This window comes from Lissotriton helveticus, chromosome 12 (genome assembly GCF_964261635.1).
Source record: "Lissotriton helveticus chromosome 12, aLisHel1.1, whole genome shotgun sequence".
Taxonomy (NCBI): Eukaryota; Metazoa; Chordata; class Amphibia; order Caudata; family Salamandridae; genus Lissotriton; species Lissotriton helveticus.
The window spans coordinates 193,908,090-193,925,970 of NC_136073.1; the positions used below are offsets into that span (position 1 = coordinate 193,908,090).

Consider the following 17,881-nt stretch of genomic DNA (forward strand, 5'->3'; position numbering starts at 1 on the left):
TGTAATGTTCCTTACGAAAACCTGGGCGTCTGACGCCTCAGGTCCGGACTGGAACGTGGCTACTCCTCAAGGCTACAGTGTGGAATATGTAAATAGACCAGGCGCTGTTGGCGGAGGAGTGGCTATAATTCATAAGTCCCATCTAAAAGTATTTGCCCTCTCCCAACAGGACATAGAAGCCGAAGCCATGACGTTTAGAATTAAAGACAACAACTCCCTGATATTCTCAGGACTGCTTGTGGACCGCCCCTCCTGGTCCGAGAGCTTCTTTCAGCACTACATACGTTCTTAGAAACCACCTCGGACTCAGCCACGTACACTATTCTGGGTGATTTTAATTACCATCTTGAGGCAAATAACGACTACTTGATAATTTTCTTAGTTTTGGTATGAGTCAGTTAATCTCGACGCCCACGCATGTAGCAGGACACACCCTCGATGGAATCTTCACTAATAATACTCATATTAAAATTGCCTCGATTCTCCCGATATCCTGGTCTGACCACAGCGCTATCTTCTTTAATATACAGCTGAATAATCCTGTAAATCACCGCAGAAATCTGACGCTCCCTGAAAAGATTCGCCCTTGGAAAAAGCTGGAACCTAACCCGTTAGCCAACACACTTGCTAGAAATCGCCAGATTTCGAATCTGGCAATAGTGAAATTGTAGCTACCAAATTTTATAACTGGATCAGCAATGCAGTTGATGAGCTGGCCCCACTAGAAACAAAAAAGCCTAGAAGACACTTCGCCACTGCACAGTGGTATTCTACGGAGGTGAAAGCAATTAAAATTAAATGTCGGTAACTGGAGCGGGTCTGGCGTTCAAACTACAGCCAGGAAAGCAAATTAGAATACACTAAAGCTCTGCAGGAGTACAAGTTGGCAATCGTTCATGCTAAATCAACCTACTTCACTAAGATTTTAGACTCCTCAAATACCTCTAGGGAACTGTTTAAAATGGTCACCCACCTAGCAAAGAGTCCTCCGGATGTGATCTTTAGCCCTGATCAGAACCTTGTGAGTGGTATTGCCACCTTTTTCCAACTGAAAGTTCAGACAGTGGATGATGATCTTAGCACCCTAGTAGTAAATTCAACTACTACAAATATTGATCATTCTATTGGAACGGCCTCCTGCTACTGTAACTTCCCTCCGTTAGAGGAGAAGCAAGTCGGTGTGTTACTTACACAGATGAAATCTGGATCCCCCTTAGACCCTTATCCCCCTATGTACTGCATATGGTTCCTGATATCACTGCAGCTGTGCTAACACCTCTGTTAAATAAGATGATCAATCTAGGGAATTTTCCTAGCAGCTGGAAAAAAACCTGTATCCGGCCTATTCTTAGGAAGGACACTATTGATCCCTCTGAATTTAAGCACTACCATCCTATATCTTGTTTGCCCTTGCCTGCAAAAATTTTGGAAAAGGCCATGAATCAGGAAATAATGAGATATGTGGACGAGAATGAGCTGCTAGACCCATCACAGCACGGTTTTAGACCTTCTAATTCAACTGAATCCACTCTCATCATGGCAACGGAAGAACTACGCAAGACCATGGATGAGGGTGGCCGAACGGCCCTGATTTTATTAGACCTCACAGCGGCCTTCGAAACTGTGAACCACTCCGTCCTGTTAAATAGGCTAACTACTTTAGGTTTTTCGGGCCCTGCTTTGGCCTTGATAACATATTTTCTAAGCACCCGAATCCAAGAAGTGCACTGGAATAGCCTGCAATCTGATGAATTCTCCCCTCCGGGAGGGGTTCCTCAAGGCTCGGCGCTCTCGCCCACGTTGTTCAACATGGCTGTAGCAATATAAAAGCTGCAATCTGACCTATCAAAATAAACCATTTTGAGAGGTCAAAACCTCCCTTTTAAATATTAATAATTTACTCCTATGTAGGCCATGCCGGCCATAAGGCAGGATGCATGGTATTTAAAAGTAGGACATGCAGAAGTTTTTACGTTAACATTTCTTTGCAGTGACTAGCACCAATATGCTTTTTTTCTTTTGCAAGCTTAGCTGTCCTATGTAGAACACCAAAGTACACATTCAAAATCCTAATACTGCATCTCTAGAATGGGACCAGATACAAAAAAATATTAAACAACTATTTATAATGGCTCTTAAAAATGTAATTCAATGGTAAAGTTGCACTTGTATTAGGTAGTAAGGAAAACCAACTGTTAGTCCCTTCTTGAAGTCCCTGGAACCTGCAGTTGATCTCCCACTTTTGCCAGCCAGTAATTAGCATTTTAATTAGTGTAAAAAGGTAGAAAGTGCCACCCAGAAGCTAACAATAGGCTGACCTGGCCAAGGATCACTCTTCTAAACAAAACCGAATATGCAAGTGTGCTGTGGACATCCTTTTTAAATTAAAGTATCAAAATGTGCTTGAATGTCAACTCCTGTTTGAATTTCAAACTCTGCATGACAGTTCTGCTGAGTTTACAACACTTGGGTGCACTTTAAAGTAAGGAAAACAGGATGACAAAAATGTCCCTGGGTATCCACTATCTGGTTGTTGGAAAACCCTACTAGTTTAGTGTGGCCAAAGATTTTTGGCATCTTGAAAATGCCCAAAGTGGGTATAGTTGCCTCGGAAACGTTTACCCCACTAGTTAGGCCGAACCCATGAGTCCATCCTACCCACTAGCTCATGCCAGGCATAAATGTGGCACCTCCAGGCACCCACTTGAGAACAGTCCTGAATAGGAGGAAGAACAATGACTATGCCTGCTGTCTGGGACCTGAGAAGAGTCCTTAAGGATTGAACCTCCTCTTTCATATGCAAGACAAAGAAGTTGAAGAACTGGGATTTCAAGTACCCAGCGGCGACAGGGACACGCCCAAAGTCCTCTGGGTTCCCTTGCCTTGGTATACAGAGACACTGCATACTTCTAGGTGGCGTCAGATCAAATTTATTAGCTGCAGCTAGAAGCAGAAATCCCAGTAATACAACACGGTGTACAACTCAAGAAACTGCTCAATTTTACTAAGGTGAGACATCCCTATTTATACACAAAAAGGTACATTTAAAATGCACGCCCCTGCACCAAAATTCAACCAATAGAAAATACATGACATCACACAGCATCATATAGTAAAGCTCATTTTACAGTGTCCCAACCCACAAGTTAATATTTAGGCATATCTAAATAATAATCTGGAAGGCCCGGACAAACCCTTAATTGAAAGCGTAACCCATGAAATGAAGAAACAGTAAAGAAAAGTAGTTTCAGATAATGTGCAAGATAACAGAAACGTAAAGAAATTAACTCCTGAAATTAACTTCTGAAATTAACTCCAGCGCACGAAGGAAACCTTAGTTAATGTACACATGACCCACAAAAGGTCAGACGGCTTTGCTCGCAGACTAACTTCTGAGGCCTACGTAAAAGGCAACACCAGATGGCAGTCACGACGCATGGCAAAAACCCATGTTTAGAAAAGAAAGTCGTGCACTTTAAAAGCACGCAAAATCACAGAACCTCAAAGTGGACTCTAAGGGTCTGATTGCTAACCTCCTCTTTAAGCCACAGGGATACAACAAGCTTTGAGGCCTCTCCTGCAACTGAACATTGGGACCTGGACTAGCCACTGCTGTTGGGTTCTGCCTGACACCCTGTATAGCTCTACGTGCCTCCCCTGAGGTCCTGAGAGGCTTTAGAAGGGTACTCCTATGGTGGATTGGGACTTAGGACTATAGTCAGAAGGTAACATCTTTGACCAGGATAAACATGGATGGTGTATGGGACCAGCTTCCCTTCATGGCCAGTGTCCAATTGCACCTATGTTCCAGTGGACCATTGACTGTTGACACTTTGATTTTTGGAGCTATTCCAACTTACAACTGTAGAAATACTTATCTCTTGAGTCTGTTAATGGATTTGTCATTTCGATCATTACATTTTATTTTGTTTTTCTAATTCAGTTTTGTATTTTTATCATTTTGCTTTTTGACCTAATTTACTGTTTTGGTACTGCATAAATGCATGGTATATTGCCCTATGGTAAGCCTGTCTGCTCTGTGCCACAGCGCCCATGGGGTTGAGCTCAGGTTCATTTATTGACTTTGAGGGTTCACCCTGACAAGGGTTTTGTTTAGTCCTTGAGCTGGTAGTCACCCACACCAAATGATCCCATTTCTTAGAAGCACTAATTAGTGTTTTGTGGTCTCACACTGCAACACAAAAGTTAAGGTCAGATGTGGTCTGCATGCTGAATGTCCAGATAGTTTTTACTTAATAGAGGACTACCAAGGATTTGTGGGGGCCTGCATACTCTTTATTTTGTAAAGGAAGAAAGTTTACTTCTGCATTAAGGTATGTGAACATGTCCATGCTTAAGGCTAGGATCCATATGGATTAAAGTAAAACATTGATAATTAAACCTTTTCATAGATGACATGGATGCTAATTTTGCCAAACACTTATATTGACTATGGACTGAAAGTCCATAAAAACAAAGCCTTTTACATTGAGAACAAACCCTTGGAACATTGGCAGGCCTTTGCTTAGCTGGGAAGGCTTTTAGATAACTGTAATAATGGTTCTATGTGTTGCACAATGGGAGATGGAACTTTGTTCAGTCGCTAGGGGAAGTTTTCGGTATTGCATATAGAATGAGAAATAAACCCCAGAAGAAAGTATAACATATGCTTAGGATTATTTCCTGAAACATCTTAACTTCAAATTACCCCAAAGCTCCTCCTTTTTTCATGCAACGGGGAGCTGTCTTTGATTACTGAAAGATTAAATATTTATGGCACCCTTGTTGTTGTGGATTTGTGTGTGATCAAATCATGCAGCCCAGTTGAACAGAGAACTAAACAAATGTTTTATGAATGTGGAGGCTAGTAACACATTTCAGTGGCTTAACTGTAAAGAAAATTTGTGTGGAAATAGGGGACCTGACGGTTATGATTCCCCGGGGCCGTAGTTAAGAACTATAAGATGTGGGTTAAAATGCCTTCAAGGAAGAGAAGCACCGAAGTAGAGAATCTGCCAAACGTAGCATTTTTGCAGTTTGATGCCCTTGTTGAAATAAAACATGTGAGTTGGATCCTTACTTGGGCCCTGTCCAGTCTATATGTATGTCATGGATGGTAATAAGCTATCTTTTCCTAATGATTAGGTATTTTCACAACATTTTTGCCTCTGTTCATGTGTCAAGTTACCCCAAACCATGAAGGCATTGTATGTGCTTTTGAAGATGATACAAATAAAGCAACATGAATGGATAACACCTCTGCTCAAGTGGGGGCATTTTTAGGATCTGTAGACCAGCATTTCTTTATTTTCATCACTTGCCCACTCCATTAGTCTGTCATGCTGTGGATTGTTTTAGTGTCTTGGGGATTCACTGAAAGAACGCATCTGTGTCTAGTTTGTAATTGCTATTATTTATGATGAAATGGTAGTGTTTAATATTTGTTAGCGCCCTTGTATGAACTCTGTATAATTATTTTATGGTTTGTATTTTAAGCAGGACTCAACATTAAGACTGAATTAAAATATTTAAAAAACAGTTCAAACACTCAAGTTTGACCATGATTTCGCCAATAATTGATGGGCATGATCCTGATGCTGCAGTGTGGTTGAGTGATCGAGTGAAGTGCTTAAATACAGAACTGGTCAAAGGCTACTATGAATAAATGACATGCAGTATTACTCCAATATGTGAACACATCATTTCTTGTTTTAACAGGGAGAAAAAGACTGGGAGAAGTATGAGATAGCCCGCAAACTGAAGGTTTGTGTGGACCGGATACGAGCTCAGTATCGCGAGGACTGGAAGTCCAAGGAGATGCGGCTGAGACAGCGGGCAGTGGCGCTTTACTTCATTGACAAGGTTAGAGAATGGTCTGAGGAGCTGGAAATTGCAGAGAGACCCTAGTCATCCATTGCCTTGTCTAAAAACCAAAGAGAATGACAGTACCACTGCTTACAGTAACATCAAACTCTTTCGCTCTTGTATTCTTGAGTGATCTGAGTCCAACTTGAAACAATCATATTTTACAGTGTTTCAAGTCTGGATGAACCCTCAAGCTTAAAAGATATGCTGGTCTTGTTTGAGGTACATTATACTAATATGCTGCTGTAGCTTATCAGTCTGGACAAAGGGTACACCTGGCCAGGAGGCCAGGAAATACTATAGAGACGCACAGAAAAGGTACATATGAGTGTGCACAGCATGCTGCTATTTCAGGCATACATGCACACAAAGGATTTATGCAAACACACATGCTCTCCCAGAAAACGACATAGAAGAAAAAATATGACTACATGTGCACAAAGACAACATCACCCAATTATACCTCTTGTTCTGTCTACTCCACAAATAAATAATAGGAATTAAACACGTAGTTCATATCTAAGGTGCATCTGTACTGCATCACTGACAATGCAGAAAAAAAAGAAAAAAGTGAATAGTCAAGGCAGGACTGCCATAGGCATGGCATTGGAAGACCTATCTCCTTGTTTGGTCTGTCTACTGACACATATTTACTGGAAGCCTGTTAAACACATTCCGGTGCACACGCTCTGCCACTTAAACAGGGTAATTCATGGCAAATTCCAATTGCTCAGCGTAATATGATGCAGACAGTGTTCCACTGGCAAAAAGTCAGATGCTACATATGGACTACAGTGTGGCTTTACATCCACCTCCTTTCTAAGTCCCCTTTCCAGTGGTACCTCTTTCTAATGGATGGTATGCTTTAGAATCTCATTTGAATCGTGAACCCCAAGCATGGATCCACCCAGTAGGCACCAGAGAGAGGGGAGCAGCCACATAGACATGGGCAAGTGCTCCCTTGAAGACGGTCTTTATGATATCCCTACCAGGTCCCTTTAAACTATTTTTTTTATTTTTTTATTCCAGGACATGGAAACAGTCTGCAAGTCCTGTGTTGGCCACTGCAATATTTTCTTCCAAGTTTCAAATGGCTTTCAAATTGCATAGTTTACTGAAAGGCCAACAGATGATTAATCTCTCTTGGTTAATCAGAGGGCCATAGTTTTGATACTTTTCTGTACCGTAGGACTCCTGAAGGACCAACAATTCCGTTGTCCCAATTTCTTTTGGGCATCTAACAAATACCCTGCCTACCTCTTGAAACACAAATTTCTGCAACAGCTGAACAGATTTACACCAAATCATGAAAAGCACGAATTAGGAGTAAAGTTCTAATGTTTTTCTCAAATTTGATGCAAATTCATTCAACATATTTTTTCGGTATCAGTGACTGATATTTGTTATGGGAATTAGAATGGAAAATTCGTTTTTAGACCCCCATTTTCTTGGCCACTTACTGATAGACCACCCCAAAACTTCCTAGGAGGAAGGGGAGGTGTATTATGATTTTTTGGAAAGTTTAATGTAGATTTGTCAAACAGTGCCAACTTGATCAGCCAAAAAAAAACTCTTCCTATGGAAACTCCGACCTAACTGTAACTACACAGTGGCGATAGATAGATAGATAGATAGATAGATAGATAGATGGATAGATGGATAGATGGATAGATGGATAGATGGATAGATACTAAAACGCCAGAGGTTAAAGTCAAGTTATGGTTTGTTTTGCCCATCATAATAGTTTTTTTATATCTCTGAAATTCGCTGAAAAAATACAGTTCAAGTACACCAGTCATTACACTTCAAATAAAAACGAAAAAGCACTGAAATTATCCAGATGTAGTTCAGTAAACTAACCATAATTTGCACCACGTCATGCACTGCTTATTACCTTGCATAGTACGTCACTCATGACATTTTACATGACATCATATACAACATCTCGTATAACAAAAAGTGAAACACAGTAAAGATTTTGACAGTCAGCCACAGCAGTGTATTTTGCTTCTACTTTCTAGTGTGGTCAAACTTGTCCATAGTTAAAATGTCATGGATCTCACTTTTTTCTAAATTCTGGCTGTTTGCTCTCTTTTCCTTCCCGCCTCCAGTATCAGTTGCTATGTTTGTTTGAATTTGTGACTTTCTGCTTCTCATACTTCGTGTTCCTGATGAATGAAAGAGATGTTCTTGAGTTGGCATCATCTGCCACATTGGTGGTAGAATATTTTTGTTATTTGTGGCACATCATCCTTGCTTGTATGAGGTTAATTTAGCTGCTTACTGTTTATGTATTACCCTTGCTTGCTGTGGTTCAGAATCCAGTGCTTCTCATTGATGGAGCTATGTGCAGGCGTCTTTAGTGTTTTGTTAATTAATTGTACATGCTTTGCTCTCCTCTAGCCACTTGCACATATATCGCCATTGAAATGGATTCTTGCTAACCCCATATTCAAAATGAATGTATGAATGAATGAGAACATGCATTATAGGTATATATCAGTGGTGGTCGCTCCTTACCTTCCTTTTCCTGTAACAATTGGACTACTGTCCATTCTTTTCCATGAAACTTTGTGGAGTTTGGAAAAAAGCTGGAAAACCTATTTCAACGGGATTAGAGTTCCAAGTTTAACTAGTTGACTTCACCTCTGCTCTTGTCCACCAAGCCAATAGGTGCCTCGATAAACTCCCTCTCCCCTAGACGAGTGGGTTGACCATTAACTCAATGTTGTGATGGTCAGATGGTAGGAGACGCGTTAAAGGCTTTGAGTTGCTCCCCTATGTCTGTTTTTAAAGTTGCATTGTGACACCTTTGTGCATCCTCAAACGTACCCTTTGAAAAAACACTCCTGGCCGGCATTTAGGCACGGCTCCTGTTCACGGTGCAGGCACACTTGAGGGAGAAGTGACCTGGGTAGCTTGAGGGACATGCAGCCTGGGCATCCCGAAGATCCTCCTTCCCTGGCCAAACCGATGATCCACTGCCTAAGTGACACACCATCTTGAGAGACTTGCAGCAGGGACCACACAGGGCTTCTTAGCACGCCACAATTCCACATGTCACATCCCACTACCCAATTAATTCAGTCTGAATCGGAATACTTACTTTGTACATATCTACATTGTATCATTGACCACATAATTACTTGTTTTCACTATTTTTTCACCACTCATGCTGTTATCTCATCCCTGTGTCACTGTGCAGTTCACCGTCACTAGCATGTTAAGTGCACACGTGTGTTATGGTTACTGTATATAAAATTGTACTATAGTGCGGTTACAACTACTTGCAAATATTACTCTATACCCTACAAAATCACTTTGTGGTCTCCCTTTCTTTATTCTCCCCCTCCTTTGAGTGATTTATACTATCTCTATAATTGTTCTCCTTAATGATTTCCAGTTGAGACACTGTTTTGTTATATACTCCAACCTGTCTCACCTGGGTTAACAGGTTTACTCCTGTACTCTGTTTTTCGTGCCAAATCCCATCACAAAATACTGTGCTCCTATGTCTAGTACATTGAAATAAAATGAAGTTTGTAATTTTGAACAAGCCTTGGCAAATCCAATAGGTTTTGCCTACACAAAACCTATTGGCTTTTGTCTACACAAGACCAATTTGGCTTTGCTAACGTGTTTTAGCCATGTTTTACAGCAGCGTGAAGTTGTGCGGCCTGGAGTGGAATAGTGTGTCCTGAAGAGGAGTAGAGTGTTGCAGAGTGGAGCGCGTCAGCGCAGAGTACAGGGTAGGGGATGGGAGTAAAAAGAAGGAACATGGGAGGGGCATTGGGTGGGAATAGAGGCAACATGGAAGGTGGGGTGAGAGGGAGAGAAAATAAGCAACATGGATGGGGATGCGGGAGTCGTACTGAAAACGCAAGCCTCATATGGATTGTGGCAACAGAAAAAAAGTAGCTCCACATACGGGAGCAGTGGGTGAACAATGTACTTGGCCCATGCTCCATGGGAGGGCTAAACACAATGAGGAGGACATGACGCCTGCATGCTGTGACACACGGGAGAGAAGCAAATGAGTGACTCTGAAGCTAACACATGGTAAGGTATGGGTGGGCTGAAAGCCCACCGTCTGTAAACAAAAGTCTCACAGCGACAGCGACAGCACATGCACTGTCTAGGTGAAACCTAAAAACAGATAAGATCTCAGCATTTATTTATCCTGATTTGGGGCCGGTAGCAAAGCTTGCAGAGGTAACGCTAAGTTAGATTTCTACTTTTCTGTACCCCATTAGGAGTTGTACAACAAAGCAAAACCACAAATGACTAGATAATGGAGGGAACATTCTGCCTTCGGAAGAGGAACTGTTTTTGCTTCTAGTTAAGCTGATAACTGCAAGTCGTGGTAGAAAGGCGCGAAAGCACAAAAAACACTATTATATCAGAAGAGGACTGACCTACTTGGAAGGTCATTGGACAGAAGCTGTTGGTAGTGCACAGTAAAAGGAGACTTTGCTTCAAAATGCTTCGCCAGACATTTCGAATTGGAAATGACTTTTCATCACTTGGTTGCGCTGCGGCATAAAATGATGAACTCTAAAAACTGTGGCGAGCGTGAGCCATCTCATGTGTGAAATGGAACATCTGGTTCCAGATCGCAGGAACGTAAAATTGGAACAAAAACAGGGCAAATCCATTTGCACCGTTATTGATGCGTGCAGGGCACAAGTCCAAAAAGACATAAGGGATAGAACTAATTAGTTCTGTAAATGTACAAGGACATGGAGCGATGTCACAGGAAGTGATGTCACCTCCCTATGATCGCGCCATCCCTCATTAGTCTCATTCATGGCATCTTTGTTAATCTAGGTCTATCGTGCATTTCCCGATGTATAAATATTTAATTGTTGATTTGCATGCAATCCAATAGTTACATGATGTACATATCTCCTATCCAGTGACCTACACATTTAGGCATACAGAAAATTGCTTTATGAAGTTATGAACTCTTAGACATATATATTGCAAACATATGTGATCACTGAATTTTTGTGCATGGCATGGTACATATCATCTTTATTCGGTATAATAAAAATATAACCATTAAGAGTTAACAGAATCACAAATCTGGGCAGGGGAAAAAGCAAGAGCACTGAAAATAATTAAAACAATCAATGACACCTCAATAAAGCGTCCACAATAATACATCTATATAAAATTCCCAGTAGTACAAAAAAGATTATCCTGAAAAAAAATATCACAATAGCAATGATCTTGGAGAGGTTTCATTAAAGGATACCAGGTGCTGTATTATTCAAGTGCCCCGACGGTGCAGCAGACATGCAACCCTGTTGTATGCACCCCCAAGGCACTTTGGCATTACATAAGGGGCCCCAAATGGTTGTAATGCGTCTTATGTAATATGGATCGCAAAGTGTATAAATGTGAGCCAGTTCAAATATCAGGTGTTCCATCGTTGTCGTGGGGGCGGAGCTCAACGCAACTGAGGAAATCCATTGCATCCACACAATATTACAGAAAAGGTACAGGGGCTAAGAAGCTGCTGAGAGGCGCACTGTGGTGTGTAGTAGAAATAAAACACACTATAGAAATTCTGACACATGTGCCTCGACAGTTAGAACAGTGGTATGCATTAGCGGAAGAGAATGCCGTATATCTTACCCTTATGCACCTCCCCAAAAATCTGCTGCCACTTTGCTGCCCATTTAACAAAGTCACTAGGAACACAGGTAAGAAGTAATGTATAAAATTTGCCTACGGAGGGAGCCGAGGCATAACATTAGCCCCCGCGGGTGGCTGCCCCCGGCACTGTGCATTGGCGGCAGGCCCCTGGCATGAGAGCTCCTGACTGGGTCAGAGCGTGAGGGGCCCATCCATGTACTTTTCAGGGAGGGGCCTCTCCGGTCTCGTTAAGCCACTGGGAGGGAGAGGAGTCTTGAAACCAAATTAACTCAGTAGCTTAACTCGGTTTATTTATTTTATTTATTTACTTGAGTTTTATATAGCGCTGGCTGGACCCGGAGGTATCAGGGCGCTTTACATGAGGCGAGTTACATAGGTTACAAATTACAGATTGTTACAGAAAGTACATCTGTTACAGGTTACATCGGTTGGTTCAAGGCGTGTAGAAGGGTAAGGGGGTAATGTAAAAGGTTAACGGGGAGGGAGATTAAGAGGAGCATAGGCATAAGGATAAATAAAGCAGGCAGGGGAAGAGAAATGCAGGGGAGAGGTGAAAGGAATAGGGGAGGTAGGCAAAGATTGACGGAGGGAAGAGGTGGGGGAGGGGGTAGCAGATACAGCATGGAGTTAGTTTTAAGAGCATGTATCCTGTAATGTCTGATGTTAATCAATGAAATTGTGGGGCTGCACACAGAAGAAAAGAAGAAAGATTTTAGCTTATACTATAACTGGTAAATATCAGTTGTTTGTTGTGAAACAATAGTCTTCGGTTTATATTATTGTGACTACTGATAATATCCCTGATATATTAAATATAAAATACTCACAGGGGCTCTCAGCTGCCCCTTCATCCATTGGTCTGTTGTCATTCACATACTTTTCGAAACGACTACTGCGTGGGTCAGCCCACTTCAGCCATTGGCTAACTTCAGTGACGACATTTGCCCTTTCACAAATCAGCGCACAAAGTACTTCCCTTAAGTGCCAGGGACTACCATGGCATTGTGTGCTTTTCAAGACCCAACATTTAGCATTTTATTCTGATATTGGTGAGGGCCTGACCTCTCACCCAGCAGTAACATCTAAAAAGCATATCTTGTACAAAATGGAACAACCATTTGCAAATTTTAAAAAGTTGGGAGGCAAAGCCAGACCTATAGGCTTTGCCAATTTATGTTTGTACTTGCAGGCACATTCTGGCTGTATCTGTTACACGCTTTGCACCATGATGCAAAGTCACCCCTTCATCCAGCCCCCCCTTCCCTTTTCCCCCAGAACCTAGTTGTGGGTTGGAACCCTCCATGTTTCAAGGAGAATTCGGGTCGCCCTTGAGCGCGAGGGAAGATGTGATTCCTTCCCTCATCTGTTGCTGGGTTACCATCACAGCCATCTTAAAAGCTAAAACACGGTTTACCCTGTGGCAAATCCCTTTCTCACGTCCTCAACTGCAAACTTGTGTCTGCTGTTACTTCAGAACCCCTATATTTAGGTGACACCAATGAGCCTTGTACTTTTTGTTGGTCAATTAAGAAGTCTGACATCACAGAGACGCTTCCTTGAACCGGAAGGCTGATTAACAACATTAATAATTGAGCCCATTAAACATTCCAAATGTGCAGTAATCATATTAGTAGCCATATTTCCTTTATAGTTGCACTCTAACGTTCAGAGCAGGTTAGCTCAGCGGTCAGAAGCAATTTCCCAGTCAAATGATGTGAGCTGAAAGTTTCCAAGTGCCATCCCCCAGAGAGGCTATTTAAGCGTTCGGTGTTTACTCCAACCTAAGCAAACTTTATGGGCTGCATAAAGAGCTGGGCACTTAAAACGTGAAGCTCTGACCTCGGGGCTAATTTCTTTCTGAAAGCTCAAGGCCGCATCAGCTGATCCAAGGGCATTACCACAGTGCGGTCAGCCATGCTGCTGCCTGTTTGAAGTTTCAACCAAGGTTATCGAATCTGGAACATCCTGCCACTGTTTCCAGGCCGAGGTTATTCTCAAAATATCAGCAACAATCCTTAACTTTTGTCGTCTTTATTATGCCTCTTTGACGTCATAGATTTAATGAGATGTAGCTGGAGGTAAGAAAACAAGTCGCTACTTGTAGTTTTTTACATAGAATGATCCATGTGGGCGTTTTTGCAAGTTAGAATGCTTTGTTACAGAAGTGTATACAACTATTTGCTATATTTATATCATTGAGACTTGGGCAGGGCCACTGGAATTATGCCACAGTGGAGTACCAAATTATGCTACAGGGCTGACTAAAATTTGCGGAAGAAAAGGTCAATTACGTGGCGAAATGTCAAAATTCTCTGACTGTTATCTCACTTTTTTCACTTTAACTCATTGATGCAAAAGGAATTCTAATGTAGTACAAAGGTATTTAGTAACCAAAAGTTTAGATGCTCACCCCTTCCTATGGGAAATGTTATTCATCAGCACACAATCGTTTTGTCTGGTATGGACGCGCACTATGCCCGTCGAACGTTTCTTCCAGAAACTTTTAGTATGATTGGGTTAGGAAGGCATTATTTGTTGAACTGCAAGTTATTCAGCAACATGTGGAATATTTAGCAAATGCGGTGAATTTCTAATGGTGCAGAAAAAGCAGTACCCACACACTTTCAGTTTCACTGGTGGCCCTGGAGGAAGAACATTTAAATAGTAATTCTATTAGTGAATTCCTTTTGTTGACAATTACATATGGTCTCTGTTATTAAAAGAAAGGCAGAGGTCTCCAGGAGACATTGTCAGAGTCTGTAATCCTAAATCAAGTTGACTTGGATTTAGGCCAGTGGATAATTTGGGCCTCTATTCTACTGCACTTAACCAATGTACTTCTTGCTCTGCCATTCCAGAAGATCCACATGGTCCATTCAGTTTTGGAAGGTTTCTGGAGGGATTGTTGTATGTATGTGGTATTTGTATTGTGTAAACCTAGCCAAAGAGGAAGCGGATGCCAGTACAGGGTCAGAGAAGTTGCCTATTGCAAAGTGGTGATCTTTTTTTTTTATTTTTTAAGATGTGTCTTCAACTCTTTCCTAAATTGAAAAAGCTTTACGTGGTCCTTGAGAATACAGAGATGTTGTTCCAGATCCAGGATACACAGCTGAAAATGGCCTGCTGTCTGTTTTTTTTAGGTCGAGCCTAGCGCAGCGCACATGCGCTGCTTTAGGAGAGGGCCTCTTGGAATCACTCCAGACTTTGTGAAAGCTTGTGCGTGTGGTTGTCACATTCTGTGGCCTTTGCGTGTGGCTTTCAAAAATGAAAGGACGTAATTGGCCCAAGGCAGGTGCATGTCCCACCTTTTCTTATCCGCCTTGCGGGTGCGAGCAGTGGCTCACAATGTGCCATCTGTTGTGTATCCTGTTTCTAATTAGCGCGGTCGCTTTCACTTTCGCGGCTGCGCTTGCTGCATGGATCACCCGCTACTTATCTGTATAGCCAAATATATGTCGAATGAAAGCACCTATGCATGCAGTGATATTCCCGGATTACAATTAAACACCTTCAGAAATAACATCTCTTCATTGCTCTAGTAATTGAGTAGGTGGTATGTTGTCACGTCACAAATTCAAATCCAGTTCCGGACAAACAAGAGCAGAGTAGCTGTCGCAATATTTGTCTATGTGTGTGAACTTCTTGTATCCTCTCACGAAGACCGTGCTACCTATGGGGTGTATTTCCCACCATCGCCCCTATTCTCGAGAAGCCTGGGAGCTGTGCATGGTTGACGGCCTCTGATCCATTTCATTCTGTGCTAGCCTTCCCCAGAGATCGACTTGACAGCAACTCACAGGGAGGGCTTACATGTGTGCCAACAGAGAAGAACTACTCTCAGCTATGCAGCTAAACAGGACCTCTTTCAGCCTTTGTATGTGAGGTGTAATCATGGAACGTCAGTCAAGACTCTATTGTTGAAACAAGTGCAAAGTTTTCAGAAATTGCGATGTCGGCTGTGAATTCCGAACCCCTGCTGCAGCGACTTGATCTCTAGCACAGATGTTAGCTCTGTGAACTTGGACTTATTTTGCTAATTCTCAGTTTGACACGTCAGAAGTCTTCTTATGGCTCTTGGCCTCCCACCTAGTCCAGATAGTTGAATTCAGTCACAGCCTCCACCTGCCCATTATTTTAGAAGTGTGCTAGCTTCCGGTCAACGCAGGAAACCCCTTGAGGCTGTTTCACAGGCACAGCCACGAAACTGGTTTTCCATTCCGATCTGGAAACAAGAGCGACGCAGCTCAGCCAGAGCAGGCATTCAGGTGTTGCTGTGCATTAGATCCTTATGACTGACGTGTCTATGCCATGCGCTGAAATATAAAACCGATTCCTGGACTGCTCCCAAATGGCACCCACTAAATTGGCATTTAATAAATGCTAGTAGAATATTTTCTAGACGCACTCATTTGAACGTGTCCAGTGTTAAATCATTTGCTGAGCTTCTCAGAAAACTTTGCAAAGATTTTGACTTTGTCACACCTGCATGAACGATTGTCTTTGGCACCATTTATTGCGTGGATTCATACTTCATATTAACAAAATGCTTCTCCCTAGGAGATACTTTGCAGAAAACGTTAGCGCTCTTCTGCACTGTGATATTGTGAGTTGAAATGTATTGCTGTATTATAGTCTGTGCTTATAAGGTCCCAAAGGCGAGACCTATTGATTATGCCAATGCTTGTTTTCTTTACACTTCTTAGACTTCACTCTGATGATCACCTGTTGTGGGTGTACCAGGAGAGCTTATTGTAATTACAGTTATGTTAAACACTCTAGTGTACATGAAGATATGGTAGAAAGTGTTGAATGTAGTAGATGGAGCAAATTTGGGCCCTGCAACACAGATGATGTTTAGTGCAAATCTTGAGGGTGACCACAAAGGACTTGATCACTTGCGCAGTGCTTAAACCAACTCACAACAAGCTGCAGTTTTGTGGATTGAATGAATATTAGTTTTTTTTCATTATATTTATGTATTTCAATTTTTTACAGTTATCTCTCAGAGCACTCTAAAGATGATGCAGGATCAAATGGGGCACATTCTCAAATTTTAATTTAACAGAAAATCATAAAATAACAAGTAAACTTATTCTTTCAATTAGTTCTATTTTTGACAATTCAATATCATAGTACGTTCCAGTTTACAAGCAGGATACACAGCATATATAAATATATATATGGTAGGTAAGGAAAAATTAAATGTCCTATGATTTAGTGAGTATCAATTCAATAAGCAATCCTTCAAAATGTTAATAGAATAATAGACATTTCCGTTTTCTTTTGACTGCTCCAATGCAGGAGTTCACTCCGAATGTGGGCAGAACAAAGTTACGTATTTCCAGATCACATCCTCCAAGCATTTAGGCCAAGGTTCTTTGTTTCCTAAAAGCTGGAAGTTCTAGCATGAGAGAGAGACCGTCGTCAGTGGCTGCCATCTGGGGTAGTCAGTTATTGTGGCAGGTATTTTGGAGAGACAGGGTGAATAATTTTGTAAGAGATGGCATTTTGAAAATATTTTGTGATAACTAGGGTTTCAATTTAAGATGATATGGCAGAAGAATCTGACGTGAGACAAACTTGCCGGCAGCGTAAGCAGTCATAGGAGTTGCATGGTATATCTTGGGTACAAATGTGAGCCGTGCATTTCAGTCTCTACAGGAAAAGAGTTCCTCCAATTAATTGGCTGCTGTGGCCCTACCGCACCGCACAGGTTATTATCCTATTTATTATAAATAGTGCACACTTCCTGAGGTCCTACTGCCATCAAACCACATGAAATTACAAAACTAAGAAATGGAAGGGCAACCAGAGTCTCAATGTATGTTCTCAAATTCAGAGAACATTTTCATCCAAAGATCCAAAACAGATGGCCAAGAGTGTTTCCTGTGCCTGGGCCATTTGTTATGGAACAAAGTTCGGAAAAATTGCAAGATATGAATAAAAGAAGTTGAAAAGTTCCAAAGCTCCTGCACTTAGGCATTATAGTTTTTCAATAACTGTTTTATAGAATCACTGCTGACTATCCTTTTTGGATCTTTGGAAGAACTTTTTCTCTGAATTTGAGAAGATATGTTGAGACTCTGGTTGACATCCCATTTCTTAGATCTGCAGCAAAAGAGATTGCACCTCTGTTCTGAAGTCTGATTCGGGAATGAATTCTTAATCCCTTGATGCCTGAGGCCCGAGATTGTCTATTACAAATCCACCAGGATGGACATTTATGGCAGCTTTGGTGATATATATATATGTATCTTTTTTTTTGGGTGGGGTTGGACAGAAATCCTGCTTGAACAATGAGAAGGTCAATGGGATAATAATGAAAATCTTTAAAGATTTGGCTGACTTGATGATG

General features: G+C 41.6%; 1 protein-coding gene across 1 annotated transcript in view; it reads left to right on the forward strand.

Moving 5' to 3' along the window:
• The window catches only part of LOC144799696 (DNA topoisomerase I, mitochondrial-like), a 1,324,061-nt gene that overhangs the window by 1,145,859 nt on the left and 160,321 nt on the right, over nucleotides 1-17,881 (forward strand). Inside the window, exon 22 of the mRNA XM_078671191.1 lies at nucleotides 5,719-5,862. Within this exon, the coding sequence (XP_078527317.1) occupies nucleotides 5,719-5,862 (144 nt within the window). The remainder of the gene's footprint in view (nucleotides 1-5,718; nucleotides 5,863-17,881) is intronic.